This window comes from Agelaius phoeniceus (genome assembly GCF_051311805.1).
Source record: "Agelaius phoeniceus isolate bAgePho1 chromosome W unlocalized genomic scaffold, bAgePho1.hap1 SUPER_W_unloc_1, whole genome shotgun sequence".
Lineage (NCBI taxonomy): Eukaryota > Metazoa > Chordata > Aves > Passeriformes > Icteridae > Agelaius > Agelaius phoeniceus.
In genome coordinates, this window is record NW_027509866.1 from 1,250,135 (window position 1) to 1,271,988 (window position 21,854).

Consider the following 21,854-nt stretch of genomic DNA (forward strand, 5'->3'; position numbering starts at 1 on the left):
AGGGTCACAATGGTCCCTTGGTTCCATGAGGCCTCACAGTGTCACCATCGTTCCTTGGTCTCACAGGGCCCACAGTGTCACAATGGTCCCTTGGTTCCATGGGCCCTGTGCTGCTGCATTCCCCCCTCCCCTTCTCAGCCCGCCCTGCCAGCTGAGAAATGCTCCTTGGGGCTCGGCCTTGGCCAACAGCCCCTGGGCTCAGCTCCTCTGCAGCTCATCACAAACACTGTCTGCTCCAGGCACTGCTGCTGCCCAACCAGCTCCTGCTTTCTGGAGGAGCAGCCCTGGGAACTGGTTTTGTTCCCTCAGTGGCACAACATCCCTGTTCTCACCCTGCCAAAGAAAGCTGTTGGTGCCAAGTGTGGCCAGGATGAGCCATTGCTGGCACTGAAGCCCCTCTCTTGGGGCCCTGCAAACAGCGCTCCAAAAGGAGCCCTTGGAGCTCTCCTGGGCCAGCGACTCCCTCTGCGTGGGGCCTCTCCCAGCCGGGAACTCTCCCGTTTGCTGCACTCGGGGATCCCCAACAACGACGGAGCCTGGGCCGATCCCCCCACTCCTCCAGGCTCAACCCTTCACCCACTGGGGAGATGCCAAAGGATCCTCAGGGAGCATTTCCTGCCCTCAGGGGAATTTCTCCCAGGTGCCTTGCAATGACTCTTTGTGTCTGTGTGCACACAGGAGTGCCTGTGCTGGGGAAATGTGGCAGAAATGCTGCTATCTGAGGTGTTTGAGTGCCTTGGATAGCTGAGTCAGTCAGGCCTTGAGGTAAGGTTAAATCACAAGGTCTAAGTGAAGTTAAATGCTGTTAAGAGTTGTTCTTTTGCTAAGTTGTTTAATATAAGTTATAAGCGGAGTTGATTACTGTTAAATGTTATTCCTCTGTTAAATTGCAAAGTCATAGGTTTTAAGTTCGCTTAAATACAGTTAAGTGCTGTTCGTTTGCTAAATTGTGAAGTTGAAGGTATCAGTCAAGGTTAAGGTGGAAGTTAAGTCCTGTTAAGTTTGAGCTCTGTTAAGCTTGTGGCCTGTATTCCTTTTATCCTTGCCCTCACTCTCCTTGTGTCACACACACACACACACACAGGGACAGTTCTCGGCTCATTTCTGGTTCGATTGCTTGGATTTGGTTTGGTTTTGTTGTTGCTTTGTTTCCTTGGTGTGCCTGAAGTGTCCAGTCAGGAGCAGAGTGACTCTTGCCAAGGAACTTTGTGCTGCTGTCCCTTAATATTCAATCTGGTTTTTGCTGATCCCTTGCTGGGGATTTTTTCAGCGCTCTCAAGGCCTCGTTGGTACCAGGGTGAAGGAGTCCTGGCCCAGGCTCTGGCCCTGGGGGACATGGGGACGCTGCCGGGGGGTCCCTGTCCCCCTGTGCCACCCCCAGGGCCCCGGCCCCCCGTCCCCGTGTCAGGCTCTGGGGTCGATCTCGTGGAACATCCACCGGGGGAGGCTGCGCCACCGGGGGCGGAGGGACCCGGGGGGACAGGGGACCCCGCTGTGCACGAGCAGGGTTGGACTGCTCTGGGGGGAACTGTGAGGGGGCCGGGGCAGAGTGACCTCCCCAGTGACCTCACACAGCCCCTGTGATGTCACACAGCCCCTGTGATGTCACACAGTCCCTTTGCGATGTCACAAAGCTCCCTGTGACATCACAGAGCCAACACTATGATGTCACACTGTGATGTAATACAGCTGTTCTGTGATGTCACAGAAGATGCTGAGATGTCAAAAAGTCACTATGTCATGTCACTGTCTGTTCTGTGATGTCACTGCCTGCTCTGTGATGTCACAATCCCCTCAGTGATGTCACAGAACCCTCAAGAACTCAGTTACATTGAAACACTGAAGTTTCTTGTACTTTGAAGAGATCCCTGTCAGGGACACACCTGAGAAAGCATCCCCGGGTTCCAGGTAGAGCAGAACACTGGTGGCAGTGATGCCAGGTGGGGACAAACAAGGCAAAGATGTCTCTGGTGCTGAGCAAACCTGAGCCTCTGTCCCTGCAGGCTGTGGGCATCCCCTGGCTGCCCCACCTGGCTGGCCCCTTCCTTTGCTGACAGCTCTGCCTCCTGCCTGCCTCTGCCTGCCCACACAAAGCCTTGGGCTGCTCCAGGCTCCTCCTGGGGGACATGCTGCACCACAGCCCTGCCCTGGCAGGGAAATTCCTTTCTTGTCACGTCCAGTCTGGCCTTCCCCAGCTGCCCTTTCCATTAATTCTTTCTTTCTCTCGCTGTTCCCTACTATGTCAAAAGGATCCACCCTCTCTGAAACTACCCTTCAATACCTCCCAGGGCTCTCCTCTGATGTCCTCAGTCTCCACTCCACTGAGCACAGAGTTCCTGTGTCCCTATAGAGTGGTCAAGCACTTGAGGCCAAGAGCACCTGGACAAGAGGGACAGTTCTTTTCTATAAGAAGGAAAAGAACCCCAGGGTTTGAAGGCAGATGAGAAGCAGTCACCAGAGGCCAAGGCAGCCAGACCTGTCTGTCCTTGCAACTTTTGTCTGAAAACAACCCTTGGATATATGGGGAGTTTTGGGGGTGGAATTCCATTTCAGCCACGGGTTCCTGGACTGCAATGGCAGTTCTCCATAGGAAGGAAAGGGTGGAGCCCCAGTGTTTCAAAGGCTGATTAGAGACGGCCCCAAGGAGGCCAAGGCCAGCCAGATCTGCTGTCAGGGAAGAATACTTGGATAGACAGAATTTGGGAGGCCAAACCCCACTTTTGTCTATGGGCATCTGTACGAGAAGGACAGTTCTTTTCCATAAGAAAGGGAAGTACAGTGTTGCAGACATCGTTTTCTGAAAATCCTTTAATTAGGATTTTTTCCTGCTGAGAAGCTGAGAGGCTTCAGCAACAAAATGTAAACAATGGTTATCTGCTGCTGTGGAATGCAACAGGTGCATCTGTGATTGGCCCATCTTGGGTGTTTACAATTAATGGCCAACCACAGCCCGGTTAGCTTGGACTCTCTGTCCGAGAGACAAACCATTATTATTAATTCTATTCTATTCTTATTCTAGCCTTCTGAGATGAAACTTTCCTTCTATGCTTTTTAGTATAGTTTTATTGTAATGTATATCATAAAATAATAAATCAAGCCTTCTGAACATGGAGTCAACATTCTCGTCTCTTCCCTCACCTGAAAACCCCTGTGAACACCATCACAGTACAGAGCCCCAGTTCTTCAAAGGCAGATGAAAGCTGGCCCTCAGGAAGCCAAGGGAATCTGGACAGTCCTGGCAGCTTTTGTCTGGGAGCTATCCTTGGATATAAAGAATTTTGGAGGCAGATTCTCAGGTTTGGCCATGGATGCCTGGACATAAAAGATGTTTTTTCTAATGGGAATAAAAGCACAGGTCCCCTGGTGTTTTGAAGGCAGATGAGAGTTGGCCCCCAAGAAGGTGAGGCCAAGGCCAGCTAGAGTTTTCTGTCCTGGCAGGTTTCATACAGGAATAGTCTTTGGATATAATCAGATCTGGAGGAGGAATCCCAATTTCGGCCATGAACCCCTGGAGGAGAAGGACAGTTCGTTCCCACAGGAAGGAAAGCACAGAACTCCAGGGTTTCAGGGGCTGATAAGAAGTGACTCTCAAGATGCCAAGGTCATCTGGACCAGTCAGGCAGCCCCCAGGAAGCCCAGCCAGCCAGACCTGTTCCATGTTCTTGGATCCTTGGGGCCCTGCAGCATCACAATGGCCCCTTGGTTCCATGAGGCTCTGTAGGATCACAACAGATCTTTGTTTCCATGAGGCCCAGTGATATAACAATGGTCTCCTTGGGTCCACAGTGGCACAGTGGCCCCTTGCTTCCATGAGGCCTTGCAGTGTCAAAATGGTTTCCTTGTTTCCATGGGACTGAGAATGCCACAATGGCCCTTTGGTTCCATGAGGTCATAGCGTCTCAAAATGGCCCCTTGGTTCTATTGGGTTCCTCAGGGTCACAATGGCCCATTGGTTCCATGGGGACCCACAGTGTCACAGTGGCCCCTTGCTCCCATGAGACCTTGCAGTGTCACAGTGGTTGCCTTGGTTATACAAGGCCCTGCAGTGTCACAATGGCCCCTAGGTTCCAGTGGGTCCTGAAGTGTCATAATGGTCTCCATGGTTCAATGGTGCCACACAGTGTGACAACTGCCCCTTGACCTGCCAAGACTCCATAGTGTCACAATGATTCCTTGCTTCCATGAGGCCTTGTAGTGTCAAATTTGCCCCTTGGTTCAGTGAAGCCTTTGGTGTCACAATAGTCTCCATGATTCCATAAGGCCTTGCGGTGTCACAACGGACCATATGTTTCACTGAGCCCCACTGTGTCATTGTAGTCCCCTTGGCTCCACAAGGCTCTGAAGTGTCTCAATGGCCCTTTGGTTCCATGAGGCCCCAGAGTGTCACAATGGTATCCTTGCTTCCTTGGACCCTTCATCCCATGGAGACCCCCAGGGTTCACTGTAGTCCCATTGGTTCCATGAGGCCCTGCCACGCTGTTATGGCCCCTTGGTTCCAGTGGGTCCCAAAGTATCAGAATAGTGTCCATTGAGGCCCTGCAATGTCACTGTGCTCCCCTTGGTTCCCCAGGCCCCCACAGTGTAACAATGAACTCTTGGTTCCATGAGGTTCGTCAGTCACAATGGTCTCCTTGAATCTGCAGTGTCACAGTGGCCCCTTGGGTCAATGTGGCCACGCTGTGTCACAATGGCTCATGATTCCATGAGGCCACAGAGTTAAACAAGGGACCCTTGGTTCCATAAGGACTTGCTGTGTCACAATGGATTTCTGGTTCCATGAGCTTTCACACAGCCAACAGCATCTCCTTGGTTCTGCAGTGTCACAATGGACCCATGATTCCGCAAGGCCTTGATGAGTCAGAATGGCCCTTTGGTTCCAAGAGGTTTCTCAGGGTCACAATGGTGTCCTTAGATCGGCAGTATCACAATGTGGTGTATCACAATTGGTTCAATGTAGCCCCAATGTGCCAAAATGGATTTTGGTTCCATGGGGTTCTGCAGAGTCACAATGGACCCTTTGTTCCATTGGTTTGCACAGTCCCACAGCTGACTCCTTGTTCTGTAAGGCCTTGCCAGCACCAAGTCTCTAAAATATCAGAATAAGGCTCCTTAACACTAATTTCCTATTTAAGAGGGTATCATTTATTCAGGCCTGAGGTCTAGTGAGGGATAGCCCCAATCTTATGTGGACATGTAATTCTACCAGCGTTGCTAAATGTGTATCACAATTTACCCATTACCATAAAACCCACCCCAAGTTCCCAGTTTCAGTCCTTCTTTTTTCTGCCACTACATTCTTGAGCCAGATGTCTTCTTGTCTTCCAGCCATCCTTGCTGGGAAAGCAGCCCCTGCATGGCTTGTTCCTGTGCTGAAAGTTCACAGGCACAGTAAAAATGGAATTAACCCTTTTGGTATTAAGCCCAAAGCTTTGTGTGGGCAGGCAGAGGCAGGCAGGAGGCAGAGCTGTCAGCAAAGGAAGGGCCCAGCCAGGTGGGGCAGCCGGGGGATGCCAACAGCCTGCAGGGACAGAGGCGCAGGGCAGGGACACCGTAGGACAGCCTGGGCTGCACAGGGCACAGGGATGGGCAGCAGCTGCAAGACAGCCCTGCCAGAGCCAACTTGGGCAGCACTTTGGCCATGGCAGACACAAAGAGCACCAAAGCCCCAGAGGGTCATTAAAGTCCTTGTGCTGTGTCTGTGCTGCTGAGCTGGGCCGGGCTCCTGGCCCAGAGGCAGCTCCTGGCAAGGGCAGCAGAGCTGCAGAGAGACAGCTCTGGCCAGGAGCAGCTCCTGTGCACAGCCCAGCAGGGCTGGGGCACTGCCAGGGCCCCTCAGGGACACCAGCAGGGCACAGACAGAGCTCCCAGGGGCTCAGCACTGGCAGGGGCTGTGGCATGTCCCAGAGGGGGCTGTGTCCCAGCAGCTCCTCTGTGGCTGTGTCATGGAGGCACAGAGCAGCTGTGATGTCATCAAGGGGCAGTGTGACAGCACAGAGTGGGCTGTGTGAGGTCACAGATTGGGCAATGACATCACAGAGTTCCTTGTGTGAGGTCATTGAGCAGCTACAGGATCATAGAGGGAACTGTGTAACATCACAGAGCAGGCTGTGACACCATGGCATGGCTGTGTGACATCATAGAGGGGGCTGAGAGCTCAAAGTGTGTGCTGTGACATTACAGAGTGGCAGTATGACATCACGGAGAGGGTTTTGTGGCATCACTGAGGGGGTTGTGACATCACAGAGCTGGCTGTGACATCATAGAGCAGGGAGTGAGGCCACAGAGCAGATCCTGCCGTCATAGAGAGTGGCTCGGTGACATCAGAGAGTGTGTTGTGACAACACTGGGTGGCTGTGTAACATCATGGAGCAGGCTGTGACATCACAGAACAGACTGACATCACAGGGTGACTTTCTGAGATCACAGAGTCTTCTGAGCCATCACATTGCAGCTGCATTACATTCCAGGGTGACATCACAGAGATGGCTCTGTGACACCAGAGGGGCTGTGTGACATCGCAAAAGAGGTGGGTGACATCACAGGGGTTGTGTGACATCACAGGGGCTGTGTGACATCACAGGGGCTGTGTGAGGTCACTGGGGAGGTCACTCTGCCCCGGCCCCCCTCACAGTTCCCCCCAGAGCAGTCCAACCCTGCTCGTGCACAGCGGGGTCCCCTGTCCCCCCGGGTCCCTCCGCCCCCGGCGCCGCAGCCTCCCCCGGAGGATGTTCCACGAGATCGACCCCAGAGCCTGACACGGGGACGGGGGCCTGGGCCCTGGGGGTGGCACAGGGGGACAGGGACCCCCCGGCAGCGTCCCCGTGTCCCCCAGGGCCAGAGCCTGGGCCAGGACTCCTTCACCCTGGTACCAACGAGGCCTTGAGAGCGCTGAAAAAATCCCCAGCAAGGGATCAGCAAAAATCAGATTGAATATTAAGGGACAGCAGCACAAAGTTCCTTGGCAAGAGTCACTCTGCTCCTGACTGGACACTTCAGGCACACCAAGGAAAGGAAACAGCAAAACCAAACCAAATCCAGGCAATCAAACCAGAAATGAACTGAGAACTGTCCCTGTGTGAGTGTATGAGACACAAGGAGAGTGAGGGCAAGGATAAAAGGAATACGGCTAAAAAGCTTAACAGGCCTCACACTTAACAGGACTTAACTCAGACCTTAACCTTAACTGTTCCCTTCAACTTCACAATTTAGCAAACGAACAGCACTTAACAGTACTTAACCTAACTCACAACCTATGACTTAATGATTTAATGGTGGAAAAAAAATGAAACAATATTCAACTTAGATTATAACTTATATTAAACTTTACTTAGCAAAAAAAGCTTTTAACACCATTTAACTTATTCCTCGTGATGTAACCTCACTTAGAGGCCTCACTGATTCAGCTTTCCAAGGCACTCAAACACCTCAGAGAGCAGCATTTCTGCCACATTTCCCAAACACAGGCACTCCTGTGTGCACACAGACACAAAGAGTCAGTGCAAGGCACCTGGGAGAAATTCCCCTGAGGGCAGGAAATGCTCCCTGAGGATCCTTTGGCATCTCCCCAGTGGGTGAAGGGTTGAGCCTGGAGGAATGGGGGGATCGGCCCAGGCTCCGTCGTTGTTGGGGATCCCCGAGTGCAGCAAACGGGAGAGTTCCCGGCTGGGAGAGGCCCCACTCAGAGGGAGTGGCTGGCCCAGGAGAGCTCCAAGGGCTCCTTTTGGAGCGCTGTTTGCAGGGCCCCAAGAGAGGGGCTTCAGTGCCAGCAATGGCTCATCCTGGCCACACTTGGCATCCACAGCTTTCTTTGGCAGTGTGAGAACAGGGATGTTGTGCCACTGAGGGAACAAAACCAGTTCCCAGGGCTGCTCCTGCAGAAAGCAGGAGCTGGTTGGGCAGCAGCAGTGCCTGGAGCAGACAGTGTTTGTGATGAGCTGCAGAGGAGCTGAGCCCAGGGGCTGTTGGCCAAGGCCGAGCCCCAAGGAGCATTTCTCAGCTGGCAGGGCGGGCTGAGAAGGGGAGGGGGGAATGCAGCAGCACAGGGCCCATGGAACCAAGGGACCATTGTGACACTGTGGGGCCCTGAGAGACCAAGGGACCATTGTGACACTGTGGAGACCTCATGGAACCAGTGAGACAATTGAGACACTGGGTGCCCCCGCAGAACCAAGAGGACAATTGTGATACTGTGGGGCCTCGTGAAACCAAGTGGCCTTTGTGACACCGTAGGGCTGCATGGAACCAAAGGTCCATTGTGACACTGCAAGGCCCCATGGAATTGTTGGGACCATTGTAACACTGCAGGGCCTTCTGGAACCTAGGGGCCATTGTGACACTGTGGGACCCCATGGAAACAAGTCACCATTAGGGCACTGTGGGGCCTCATGGATCCAAGGCATCATTGTGACACTATGGGGTCCCAAAAAACCAATGGAACACTGAACAGGTCTGGCTTGTTTGGCCCCCCAGGGGCCACCTGACTGGTCCAGCTGACCTTGGCATGTTGAGGGTCTCTTGTCATCTGCTGCTGAAACACTGGGGCTCTGTATAGTAGAGGTTGCCTTTGAGTCCTAGCAAAATAGAAGTATTGTACTTGAATATCTGTATAGAGGCTTTGCCCCGGTAGGTCCCGGTTGTCCTTGATGGGCTGCAGCTGCGATGTCCTTCATTGGGCCGCAGCTATGGCTAATGAAGTTAACTGGGATAAAAGGGGTGGGTTAGCCAGTTAGGGAGGGCCTTGAAGGAGCCCTGAACTAAGAAAGAGCAACATGCAGAAAAAAGGAGCCTGTGCTGTGAAGATCTGCAGCTGTGAGAACACACCAAGGAGGTATGGGACTTTAGAAATCTGATAACAACTGTATGTGACTCTAGAAATAGAACAACAACAGCTCTGTACTTTCCTTCCTATGGAAAAGAACTGTCCTTCTTCTCCCAGCACCCATGACCAGAATTGGGATTTCACCTCCAAATTTCCTTATATCCAGGGATTGTTCCAATAGGAATATTGCCAGAACAAGTCTGGCTGGCAATGGTTTCACAAGGGTCACCTCTCATGTGTCCCCAAAACACTGGGGAAGACTCCATGCTCTCCTTCCTATGGGAAAGAACTGTCCTGCTTCTCCAGGAACCCATGACCAAGATGGGGATTCCACCTCCAAAATTCCCTATATCCAAAGACTGCTCCCAGATACAATCTCCCATTCCTGACAAGTCTGGATAGCCTTGGCCTGGTGAGGCTCTCACCTGCCTTCCAAACACTGAGGCTCTGGGCTTTCCTTCCTATGGAAAGGAACTGTCCTTCTCGGCCAGATGCCCATGGCCAGAATTGGGGTTCAACCTCCAACATTCCCTGTTGTGACAGACTGGAGGAGATTGCTGGCTGGAAACATTTCATGTGTGTGGGGGAGGAAGTGGAAGGTCCAGCCCTGCCCTGCCCTGGAACCCCAATCCCCCCAGAGCCTCTATCCCAGCCCAGCAGTGGCTGCCAGTCCCTGGCACAGCACAGGCAATGCTCCACAGCCACCTCTGCAGCCCCCAGCCCAGCTCCTGAGGGACCAAATGAGCCCAAGCCCCACCTGGGGGAAGGGCCCAGGGAGACCAAGGTGTACTGAAGGCTGACCACAAGGCAAGCACACATCTTGACCCTGGATCCTCTTGGAATTTCCATCAGAACAGTGCTGGAATCCAGGAGTTGGTAGCTGTGTGTCTGTGCTTCTCTGTATCTTTTTTGTCTTTTATCTCTTTCTGTGTCTTCTTCTGTTTCTGTGCTCCTGCAAATTTTGATTAACATTCTATTGAACAGGCTTAGAGTTTGTGAAGTTGAATGGACCTAGTCAATGCTTTGAGAAGTGTTTTTTGTTGACTGGGTATCTGTCGTAGTTTGACATGAGAAGAATTTTAAAAAGTAATACAAAACTTTTTGTGTAACTGACAATCTGTTAAACCACTAAGATACTGAACACGCCTCTGTGAAACACAAATGTTACAGATGAAAAAACCCAGGAACCTCCTCTTTCTTTCCAGTCAACAAAGAAGCAGCGGGTCCCAGCCCCCATCTCAACCAAACCAAACCAAACCAAACCAAACCAAACCAAACCAAGCAACCCTGCCATGGGCTCAGCCCCTCCCCAGGCTTCCCCCCCACCCCTGCATCGGCCCCATTCTGACCAAACCAAACCCCAACAACTCCCAAACAGGAAAACAAAAGAGGCTACAAAACCCCAACCAGAACAAAGCCAGCCACAGCTATTAAAATCTCACCATCAAGTCCCCTCCCCCCAACACAACTAAAACCAAAACCCCTACAATCTACAACCCACACAAAATAACCCTACAACTAAAACACAAAAAACCCTAAAACCAACCATAAAACCAATCCTAACACAACCCAACCACAACTTCCACCACACGTTGCCAGCAGGTCAGGTGTTTACTCTTTCAATACTTCAATCCTCCCATGAGTAAAAGAAAAAAAACAAAATACAAGCTTGTAAGAAACCAATATAAAACCATCAAAGTAAGTAAAGAAGAGATTAAATCCTAAAAAAAATAAGAATAAAAAATACTTTACTCTTAAAACTAAAATCCTCTTGTAAACTATAAAGAAAAAACTCTTTTTCTTTATAACACAAAATAATATTTTTAAAAATTCAAATTATTATCAAAGAAAAACCTCCATACTAAAATAAACAAATGTTAAAAATACTTTAATTTCATAAAATGCTTAAACAGGGAAAAAAAAAGTAATCCAGTATCTCCAAGAGAAGATCTCTATTCCCAGACATAAAGATAATTTTAAAAGTAAATAATAAAAACTTATACCTTTAAATAAGTCATCTTTAAAACAATACCTCATAAGTCAACATGGCCCAACAGCAAGCTGTGAAAAAGCTTGTAGCAATAAAAACAACTTCACAAGAACAAAGTTCCCAGACAGGTGTTATCCATGGCAAAATTAAGAGCCACAAAAAAGTATATTTTTTCCTCTTGTAAAATATCTCCACAACCTTAACAAGAAAAACTTCTCTCCCTAAGTAAACTAAAGAAAAACAATTCTATAAATAGTAAACTAACTAGAAATTTTAAGTTTACTTTCTTTACATTGTCAGTAAAAAGAAAAAGTTGTAAAGAAAAAAAAGTGTTCTAAATAAATTATTTAATTCCTACTACATTTTTTCTTTATAAATTTATTTTAAATAAAATTTTCTATATACCCTTTTAAAATCTTAGGCCTACTTTACTATTCTTATATTACAATCTCACAATAAAATAAATAGATAAATAATTACTGATGCTAAAACCCCCCATATTCATCAATCCATTAATTAAGAAATCTCAATAATAGAAAAATCTTAAATTGACAAACCAAAACCACTACAATGTCATAATAAATCTTTTGCCAAAGTTTCTCTGATTTTCTGAACTTCCCAGGGAAGGCTGTTTGGTTGCTTTGAGCTCCTAGAATCTCTTGTACTGGTATTTATCCAGTGCACCTAACTCAGAGGACACAAACAATTGTAATTCCTTTTAAATGTCTCCTTGAGAGAATTATTTTAGGGATGGGAGTCAGGGCTTGTGTGTGCAGCTTGGCCCAGCCCAGGCAGGGCTTTCCCAGCCACATTCCACACTCCATTGCCCAGCTGGAGCCGCTGGTGCCTCTGAGTTGTGCTGCCCCAGCCCCAGGGACACTCTCCTTGTCTGCCCATTCCCCCACGCTCTCTGGGCAGGGATGGCCTCACTGGGGGCTGCTGACATCCTCAGCAACTTGGAGGCTGCTGCTGAATTTCCCTGCTCCAGAGGCTTGTTCAGCCTTCAGCTCTTCAGTGCAGGAATTCAGTGTCCCAGGGCTCATTAACATTCAGAACACCTGAACAAGCCAAGCCTCTGGGAATAATTAGATTTAATTTTCAAATCCTTTGTGGTTAAGTAGAACTCAGTAGTGTATTCAAAGTGAATATATGATATTTAAAAAGACAGTGAGAAAACATTTTTTAGGTCCGGTTAAGGATTTTTTCCTGTTTATAAATTGATATGTGCGACCTCCAATTGACACTGAATCCAGGTACCTCCTCATGCATTTTGAATGGATATGCAAATCAAGACCCTTCATGGCTGACAATCAATCAGACTCTGTCCCTACCCCCACCCCACCATTTCCCCCATCCAAGCCCTGGCACTCAGAGCAGCCTTGTGCAAATCTGAGCTCCCTCCAGCCCAGGCTGCACCTGCAGCTTTCAGCTCCTTGGCTCCAACTCCCACCAGCTTTCCTTGCAGAAGGAGCTGCCCGAGACACAGAGGGATGTTCATTTCTTGTCAGCCAACAAAGCCAAGAGAAGGCACAGCTCCATCCAATGCCAAAGTCATTCCTCTGCTGGATATTAAATCCACTTTGCACAGCAGACAGTCTCAGAGCAATGGAAAACACCTTCTGTGCCCAGCACAGATCCCAAGGTCCCCCCAAACCCTCCCTGCCCCGATTCTGCCCAGATTTGCTCTTTGCACACACGAGTCACAGGCTGAAGTCAGGAGCTCCCTCCATGCCCAGAGGGAGGAAAAGAGAGAAAGGGGATGAAGAGCTCTCCTGTGCAGAGCCAAGGTCCAAGTGCAGCCCCTGCAGTGGGAGCCACAACTCATCAGGATTGTGTCCTTTGGGCTCAGGGCCTGGTGACACTCAGAGGCACAGAAAGGTTTCTTGCCAACAAACACATGTTGAACATTTGAACAGTTTAATAACCATCACAGCTCTTCTCTCAGCTCCCTGGAATGCCCCAGCAGCATATGACATGTCTACCATCCCCCACGGCTTTCTGAACAGGAATAGTTTTTAAGCAAAAACATAAGAAATGGAAATTCTGTGATAGGTATAACCACAGGGAGATACTCAATTCATATTTTTTTTAACTTGAAAGATTTGGCCACTCCCTGAAGTTCCAAGCATGAAACCAGTCAGTTGAGAGGCGCTCAAATGACCAGAGAGCATCTGGAGGAGGAAATCTGAGAGCAGCAGGAAGGACATAGATGCAGCTGGTCCAGTGAAGAGATGTCCTTAGACACGGCCATTTAAATAGGAGAGCTGGAAACACCTCAAGGAAGTGGGGTCATGAAATATTAGACTGAATGTCAGTGGCAAAAGTAGAGGGGAAGATCTGTATTTCTTCCCTTGCCATTAGTAGAAGGATCCAGTAGATCCAGGAAATTCCTGTTCCTGGTGGGAAAACGTTGCCATTTCTTAAAAGTACTCAAATGACCCAGATAATAAAGATTTGCTTGTATATTATGAAACTAACAGGAATTAAAACCTGTGCCCATTTCCAGGCAGACATGAGTTGTGTGCCCATGAACAGGCAGTGCCACTTGTGCCCTGAGGGACTGACCTGGGATTGGATCTTCCGAGAGCACCTGAGGGAGAGCAGAGCACCTTGCAAGCTGCAGGTCCCTGACAGCCCCACAGGGCTCCTGTCCCATCAACATCTGCTCTGCTCCAGTCTGAAACAGGGCCCAGCATGGTGCTGGGATCATCAGAGAGCTGAGGTGTGTGCTGGAATTCAATGGCCTCCCCATCCCGCAGCAGCCCTGCATATCCCTGCTGCAGCCTTGGTCTCCAGCACAGCCATGGAGGCTCTTTGGGCTCTGGAGTGTTGGTGCAGCCCCCAAGGGCAGCTGAGCTCTGCCTTTGGCACAGTCAGGGCTGGCCAGCGCAGGCCATGCTCAGCAATTGCTTGTGTGTGCCTGGCCTTGCTGTCAGCCCCGGCAGCGGCTGCGTGGCCCCTTTGTGGCCCTGTGCTGGCCCAGCCATGGTGGCCCAGCCCCTGTGCAGGCCCAGCCCAGGCCAGGAGCATTGCGGCTGGGAACGGCCCCTGTGCCGTGGTGCCCACAGCAGCCTTGGGGCTCTGTGCCCCATGGCCTCCCTGCTGGGCAGCCTCTGCCAGCTCCTGCAGAGCCCATGGCACCTGTGGGGCTGCACAGACAGCCCTGCCCCGGGCTCTGCCGGCCTCTGGGCCAGCAGAGAGGCAGCCAGGGCTGGCCATGGCCGGGAACAGGCCCTGCGCCCCGCAGGAGGATGGAGCTGGGCCACAGCCAAACTCAGCCCAGGCCAAAGCTGGGCTCAGCAGCCAGGGCTGCCAACGCATGGGCACAGAGGCTGGCGCTGACAAATGTCCTGGGCCCCCTCCCTGCTCTGTCCATGCCACCAAGGGCACAGAGCAGCCTCCTCTCTGGGCCACTTGCCTGTTTGCAATGCCTTGCACAGGCGCTGGCCCTGCCCCACAAGGCCTGGCCTGAGTCCTGCCCCTGCACGCTCAGCCAGGCTGAGATGGACACTGATGGTTTCTGGGCCAGGCTCTCGGAGCCCAGCCCAGCTCCCTGCAAGCTCTGCCAGCTGCCCTGAGCTCTGGGCAGCACCAAGGGCCTCTCTGAGCCCAGCCCAGCCCAGCCGGCTCTGGCCCCACAGCTCTGCTCACGCCAGGCTGCTCTGGGCTCTGGCCCCATGGCCTCAGCCCCTGCCAAGGCCACAGCAGCAGCTGCAGCTGCCACAGGACTCAGCCCCAGCCATGGGGGAAGGTGTTTGGCCAAGGCCAAAGGAGGCTCCCTGGCTGCCCTGCTCCCTTCAGGCTGAGGTGCTGAGAGCTCTGCAGCCCCTGCTGCCATCCCATCTGCCCAGGGCAGCACAAGAGCCCCGGCCTTGGGGCCCTCAAGAACTGCTCCTGCTCCAGGCCCAGGGCCCATGCCAGAGCTGGGGCAGCCACAAAGCTGTGCCCATTTCTGTTCATTGCTGCTCTCATGGGGATGGATCTGCAGCCACTTGGAGGTTGCTGATGAGTTTTACTACATCAGATTCCTCTTCGTTCTTGAATTCTTCAGTTCGGAATTCAGTGAGGAAAGCTCATAAACATTTGTGCAAAAACTCCAGAAAAACAAAAGCCACAGGGAATATTCTACATATTTATTTATACAGTGAATAATTAGACAGATTTTAGAGGTGTATTCTAAGTGAATACACTGTATTGAAAACAATGCAGAAAGAAGTGTTTTGTCATGTTAAGTTTTCTTTTCCTGTTTAGGGTTTGGTATAATCAATGTCCAATTGATATTGACCCCCAGCACCTTCTAATCCAGTCTGAACAGATATGATAATCAAGACCCCTCCTGGCTGATAATCAATAACACTTTGTCCCCACTCCCTCCCCACCATTTCCCTCATCCAGCCCCTGGAATTCCAATGGATCAGGAATGGTGTGGCCAGCAGGGGCAGGGCTGTGATTCTTTCCCTGTGCTTGGCATTGGTTCTGCAGCACCTCATGTGCTGTTTCCAGTTCTGGGCCCCCCAATTTAGGAACAACATGGAGGGGCTGGAGCGTGTCCAGAGAAGGGAAATAAGGCTGCTCAGGGGTCTGAAGTACAAGTCCAGTGAGTAGCAGCTAAGGGAGCTGGGGTTGTTTATCCTGGAGAAGAGGAGGCTCAGGGGAGACATCATCACTCTCTACAACTCCCTGACAGGAGGGTGCAGCCAGGTGGGGGTCGGGCTCTTTTCCCAGGGAACAGGGACAGGACAAGAGGACACAGCCTTCAGCTGCACCAGGGGATGCTTAGGCTGGACATTAGAAGATATTCTCCACACAAAGGGTGATTGGGCATTGGAATGGGCTGCCCAGGGAGTTGGGTGAGTCAGCAGCTGTGGTGGTGTTTAAGGAAAGACTGGATGTGGCACTGAGTGCCATGGTCTGGGTGACAAGGTGGTGTTGGGTCCCAGGTTGGACTTGATGCTCTCCAAGGTCTTTTCCAGCCTGGCTGATTCTCTGATGTTTGTGACACTGCAGGGCCCTGGGGAAGCAAGGGGCCATTGTGACACTGCGGGGCCTGGTGGCACTAAGAGGACCATGGTGACACTGTGTACGACATGGCAGCACAGAGCCAAGGCGCCATGGTGAAACTGTGGGGCTGAATGGAAGCAAGGAGTCCATGGTGACAGTCTGGGTCCTGCTGGAACCACAGAGGCCACTGTGACCCTGCAGGACCTTGTGGAACCATGCAGAGCATTGTGACAGAGCAGGACCTGGTGTCACAATGGGGCCATTGTGACACTGCAGAGCCCCATGGAACCAAGGGGCCAGGGCTGCTCCTCAGGGACTCCTGGAATGAAGGAAACATGTTTGACACCATGGTGGCCCTTGGGACCAAGAGGCCATTGTGACACTGTGGAACCAAGGAGAGCATTGCTGCACTGCCAGACCTCATGGAACCAAGGATGCATTGTGACACTGCAGGTCCTAAGGATCCATGGGACTTGCTGACACCAAGGGGTCCCATGGAAACAAAGGGACATTGTGACACTGGGAGGCCTCATGGAATCATGGACACTATTGTGACACACTGGGGACACATGGAACCATGGTGACATCAAGTTGTCTGGGAGTCTGGATTTGCTGGAGGTTAGGAGGGCTCTGAACAGGGCCCTGGACAGGCTGGATCCAGGGCCCAAATCCAACAAGGTGAGGTTTAACAAGTTCAAGTGCTGGGTCCTGCACTTTGGCCACAACAACCCCTGAAGCACTACAGGCTGGGGACAGAGTGGCTGGAGAGCAGCCAGGCAGAAAGGGACCTGCAGGGACTGATGGACAGCAGGCTGGACATGAGGCAGCAGTGTGCCCAGGTGGCCAAGAAGGCCAATGGCTCCTGGCCTGGATCAGGAATGGTGTGGCCAGCAGGAGCAGGGCAGGGATTCTTCCCCTGTGCTCGGCACTGGTTGGGCAGCACCTTGAGTGCTGTGTCCAGTTCTGGGCCTCCCAATTTAGGAAGGACATGGAGGGGCCAGAGCGTGTCCAGAGAAGGGAAAAAAGGCTGGGAAGGGGTGTGGAACAAAGTCCTGTGAGGAGTGGCTGAGGGAGCTGGGGTTGTTTATCCTGGAGAAGAGGAGGCTCAGGGGACAAAAGGCAGTGTTAGGGCACAGGTTGGACTTGATGATCTCCAAGGTCTTTTCCAGCCTTGCTGGTGCTGGGATTCTCTGAAACCACCCTTGGAGCAGTTGCAGAATGAGCCCTGGGCCTCCTCTTCAGAAGGAGGGAACAGGGGTGGGCAATAGAAGAAATTTGTATCAGGAAAGAGTAAATAAAGCAAAGGTGAAGCCAAGGAAATGCTCAGGGCAGTTTGTGGGTGGCTGCCAGGCAGCCCTGGCTCTGAGCAACAGCGTCTGCAGTGGCACAGGAAACTCCCAGCTGATGGGAACAAACTTTCTGGCTGAGTGCAGAGGCCAGGACAAAGCTGAGTGGTTTCCCTGGTGTCCCGCAGGCCTTGCTGGCCCCAGGGGCTGATGGCATTTGTGCTCCCTCAGGTTCATGTCCCCACAGCAACAGCATGGGGGTGCTGGCCCTGCTGTGTGCAATGCAAACAGGGGCTGCTGAGGCAGTGCTGCCGTGTCTGTGCCTGCAAGGATGGGGCACCTGTGTGAGCTGGGGGAGAGGCCAGGGCTGCAGAGGGGGGATGTTGTTGGCAGCTGCATGAGGAGGCTCTGGGACGCTGCCCTGGGCTGTGCAGCGCACTGGGCATGGATCAGCCCCTGCTCTGCTGCTCCTTCCCGTCTGGCCCAGGGCCCTTGCAGAGCCCCAGCCATGCTGTTTGCCCCCAGCCTGCCCACGGCCAGCCTGGGGCTGCTGACGGGGGTTTCTGTGCTGAGCATTGGCCTGGCCGTGTTCTTGAGAGAGCCTGGGCAAGGAGCCTGGAGCCCCCAGGGCCTGGCCTGAGGCGTCAGCGCTGCCCCAGCCGTGCCCATGGCCTGTCCCTGCTGCAGCCCCGGCACTGCCACCCCCAGGGCTGTGCCCGGCCCCGAGAGCACTCAGGCCCTGCAGCAACACCAGGGCCACCAGGGCAGCGGGGCAGGGCCACGGCAGCAGCACTGGCAACACCAAGTGCTGCTGCTGCTGCTGCTGCTGGGCACAGCTGCTGGGCCAGCACTGATCTGCCCCAGCTCTGCACACAGACATTGCTGCTGCAGCTCCAGAGAAGGCAACAAAAGGGCATCTCTGCAGAAAACTCTGCTGGGACATCCTTTAGTTCCTTTAAAGCCACCAAGAGCGCAGCCCCTCATTGACACAGTCTGTGGGCACAGGGAAGGTGGAGAGAAACAAAATGAGAAATTGCACAAGGAATGGCTTTTCTTCTTTGACAATATGAAAAAAGAAAAACAAAGGAAAAGTGAAAGAAAAAACAAAGGAAATGAAACCACGGAGAAAAATTAAAGATGAGTTTTATTACAAGTGATTTGTAAACACTGGCCAGCAGTTTAATGACCCTGAAAGCATCCAGTCATCAGTCTCCACACTGCTGCCTTGAGCTCCTGGTTCCTCAGGCTGTAGATGAGGGGGTTCAGGGCTGGAGGCACCACCGAGTACAGAACTGACAGGGACAGATCCAGGGATGGGGAGGACAGGGAAGGGGGCTTCAGGTGGGTAAATATGCTAGTACTGACTAAGAGAGAGACCACAGCCAGGTGAGGGAGGCAGGTGGAAAAGGCTTTGTGCCGTCCCTGCTCAGAGGGGATCCTCAGCACAGCCCTGAAGATCTGCACATAGGAGAAAACAATGAACACAAAACAGCCAAAACCTAAAGAGGCACTGACAGCAATGAGCCCAAGTTCTCTGAGGTTGGACTGTGAGCAGGAGAGCTTGAGGATCTGTGGGATTTCACAGAAGAACTGTCCCAGGGCATTGCCATGGCACAGGGGCAGGGAAAATGTATTGGCTGTGTGCATGAGAGCATTGAGAAAGGCACTGGCCCAGGCAGCTGCTGCCATGTGGGCACAAGCTCTGCTGCCCAGGAGGGTCCCGTAGTGCAGGGGTTTGCAGATGGACACGTAGCGGTCATAGCACATGATGGTCAGGAGGAAATACTCTGCTGAGATGAAGAACAGGAAGAAAAAGAGCTGTGCAGCACATGCAGTGTAGGAGATGTTGCTGGTGTCCCAGAGGGAATTGTGCATGGCTTTGGGGACAGTGGTGCAGATGGAGCCCAGGTCAGCGAGGGCCAGGTTGAGCAGGAAGAAGAACATGGGCGTGTGCAGGTGGTGGCCGCAGGCTACGGCGCTGATGATGAGGCCGTTGCCCAGGAGGGCAGCCAGGGAGATGCCCAGCAAGAGGCAGAAGTGCAGGAGCTGCAGCTGCCGCGTGTCTGCCAATGCCAGTAGCAGGAAGTGCCTGATGGAGCTGCTGTTGGACATTTGCTGGGGCTGCACATGGGCACCTGTTCATGGAGAAAAGGACAGTGAAGTTTTGGAGGACATACCTGTAACCAAAATCAAAGCCATTTCCAATACACCCTCCCTCGGAAAATACACAGATACTCTTTTGTTTTTAGGAGTTCTGGGTTTTTTTAAAAACCTCCCCCATGTTTTTCCTGGTGTTCTCGGATATCAGAAAGCCTCAGAATTTCTGCTGCCCCCAGGGAAAACAGAGTGCATTCTGCGAGGCAAAGTGATGAGTGGAGAGTGAGGGGATATGGTCTGGTTCATTCTGACCTATTCAGAGGTCCTCAGGGTTTTACCTTGCTCAGGTGGAGGGTGATCACCTTCCCATGCTTCCCCAAAAATGTCATCAGGCACTGCTGAGAGCAGATGTTTCCACCACAGCACAGCTCCACATTTGTAGGCAAGGACTCACATTGCTCATTTCACCAACCCAGCAGCATTTTCAGTGTCACAACACCTCTGCCTTTGCCCATCAATCTCATAACTCAGAGATGCTCTAGGACAGGTTTGCGCCCTGGATTGGAGCTCCCAGCTTGGACTGAAATCTCAGGGAGACTTCCAAGTGTCCTTCTGATGGCGTTGGATTGGGGGAGATGCATCTCCTTCCCTGGCTGCACTGACAGCATTGCCCAGAGCCGGGCTCTGGGGACAGCGTCACCCTGAGCCAGCTGTGCCCCCTGCCAGAGCCCCCAGGGCCGGGCAGCTGCTCCCAGCCCTGTGCTCTGCAGAGGGAACTGGGCCCGGGGCTGCAGAGCTGCCCCACGGCTCTGCTGCAGCTCTGCCTGCACAGGAGGGGCTGCACGCCTTGGAGCCCTGGCCCTGAGGGCAGAGGCTTGGCTGGGGCACAGGAGGGAGGGGGCTTGTTCAGAGGGAGGGGCTGCACTGCAGGGGCTCCTGTGGGCATCTCTAAACTCTCCCTGCCACAGCATTGCTGGGCTTTGTTTTCTACCATTGCCTGATCTTCTCTCTGCTTCCTGCAGATTTCCCTCCTGCAGGTGTTTCCCTGTGCCTGATCTCTCCCTGCCAGCACTCACAGACCCCAAATCTCTGTGCACTCTCCTTGGCCCTACAGAACCCTGCCTGTTTGCAGGGCACTGGCTGGGGGCAGGTTCTGTTTGCAGCTTGGAGAAAGGACAGCTCAGACTGAGCCTGATGGCTCCAGCAAAGGTGATGCTGCTGCTGTCCATGGGCAGAGTGGCTGAAAGCACATTATGGGTCTTCTGTGAACCTACTGATCACTAAAAGTAACAGTTTGGATGTCTCAGGCACTTGACAAAATTAATAACTAATACTTCATACTACCTTTAATATTTAATCCTCCCTTTCTGACATCCTCCAATAGTAGGAAACTGAACACAAAGTCCTAGGAAATTTCCTCATTTTTATCAAAATCATTGTCTTGTAAATATTCTATGACTGATCAGAACCCCTCACCATGTCAGAGCTCCATGAGCATTTCACCTCCCCTGCACCAGAAATACCCAGAGTTGTACTCACAGGCTCTGCAGGCATTGGGATGTTCCAGCTGCAGGAGATGGCTCCAGGAGCTGCAGCTGCATTGTCCTGCAGCCAGAGGTTCCTGTGCCAAGGGCTGGCAGTGATTGTGCCCCAGGCACTTCTCAGCCCCTTCCCAGCCCTGACTGATTGAAGCTCTCTGTGCCTCTGGGCTGTGCCCGGGCTGGCTGCAGGCAGTGCCCCAGCCCTGCTGGGCTGGCACAAGAGCTGCTCATCCAGAGAAATGTGCTTTTGAAGCTCTTCTTGGTGAGCAGGAGCTGCCTCTGTGCCAGGAGCCCAGCCCAGCTCAGCAGCACAGACACAGCACAAGGACTTGAATCAGCCTCTGGGGCTTTGTGCTCAGGCCCTGAACATCAGTCCCTGAGAGGGAGCTGAAGAAACCTCTCCAGAACTCCAAGGCAGAATCCAACTCCAAAGTTTCTTGGACTTTTAATGGGTCCCAGAGAGGGACACGACTGAGCAAGTGTCCCCAGGCCCCAGGCAGAGCAGAGAACTGCAGGCAGTGATGACAGGTGGGGACAAAGAGAAGCCAAGTCTTGGTGCCCTGGGCCACAGCAGGGTCTGTGCCAGCAAGGGCTGGGAGGAGACACCTTGTGCTGAGGCCCTGGGGCCTCCTGGCACAGCCCCAGCCAGGCTGGGCACTGTCAGCCCCTTGTGCTGCCCTCAGCATCCCCCCCTAGCCCACATCCCAGTGGCCTCAAGGATCTGCTGCAAGGAGTACCTGGGGAGCCTTGCTCAGCAATGGCCCTGGGGGCTCCTTCATGCTCCCTGCAGGGACTGCAGGTTTTTCAAAGGACTTTGGCTTTGGCTTTTGCCTTGGAGTCTCTGAGAGGTTTCTGCAATCATGGCCTCCAATTATCTGCTGTAATTAGTCCCTGGAGAGGCTTTGTCAGTAACAACACTCAGTGGGGCTCATTAATACTTCAGGGTACTTGAGTTATTTGAAGGTACTTGGTGTTTCCCTTTTGATACAGACTCTGTGAGAGGTTTGTGCAATCCTGGCCCCAATTATCTGCTTTAATGAGTCCCTGGAGAGCTTTGTACTGACACTCAGTGGTGCTCAGTAATGCTTTGAGATACTCAAGGTTTTTAAGGTACTTTGGAT

The 21,854-nt window shown here is 52.3% G+C and overlaps 1 protein-coding gene and 1 pseudogene across 1 annotated transcript; one reads left to right on the forward strand and one right to left on the reverse strand.

Moving 5' to 3' along the window:
• The window catches only part of LOC129133491 (uncharacterized), a 264,314-nt pseudogene that overhangs the window by 230,732 nt on the left and 11,728 nt on the right, over window positions 1-21,854 (forward strand).
• On the reverse strand, window positions 18,275-19,207 carry LOC129131469 (olfactory receptor 14J1-like). The gene has a single exon (XM_054650459.2). It carries the CDS (start codon window positions 19,205-19,207, stop codon window positions 18,275-18,277), a length of 933 nt encoding a protein of 310 aa, XP_054506434.2.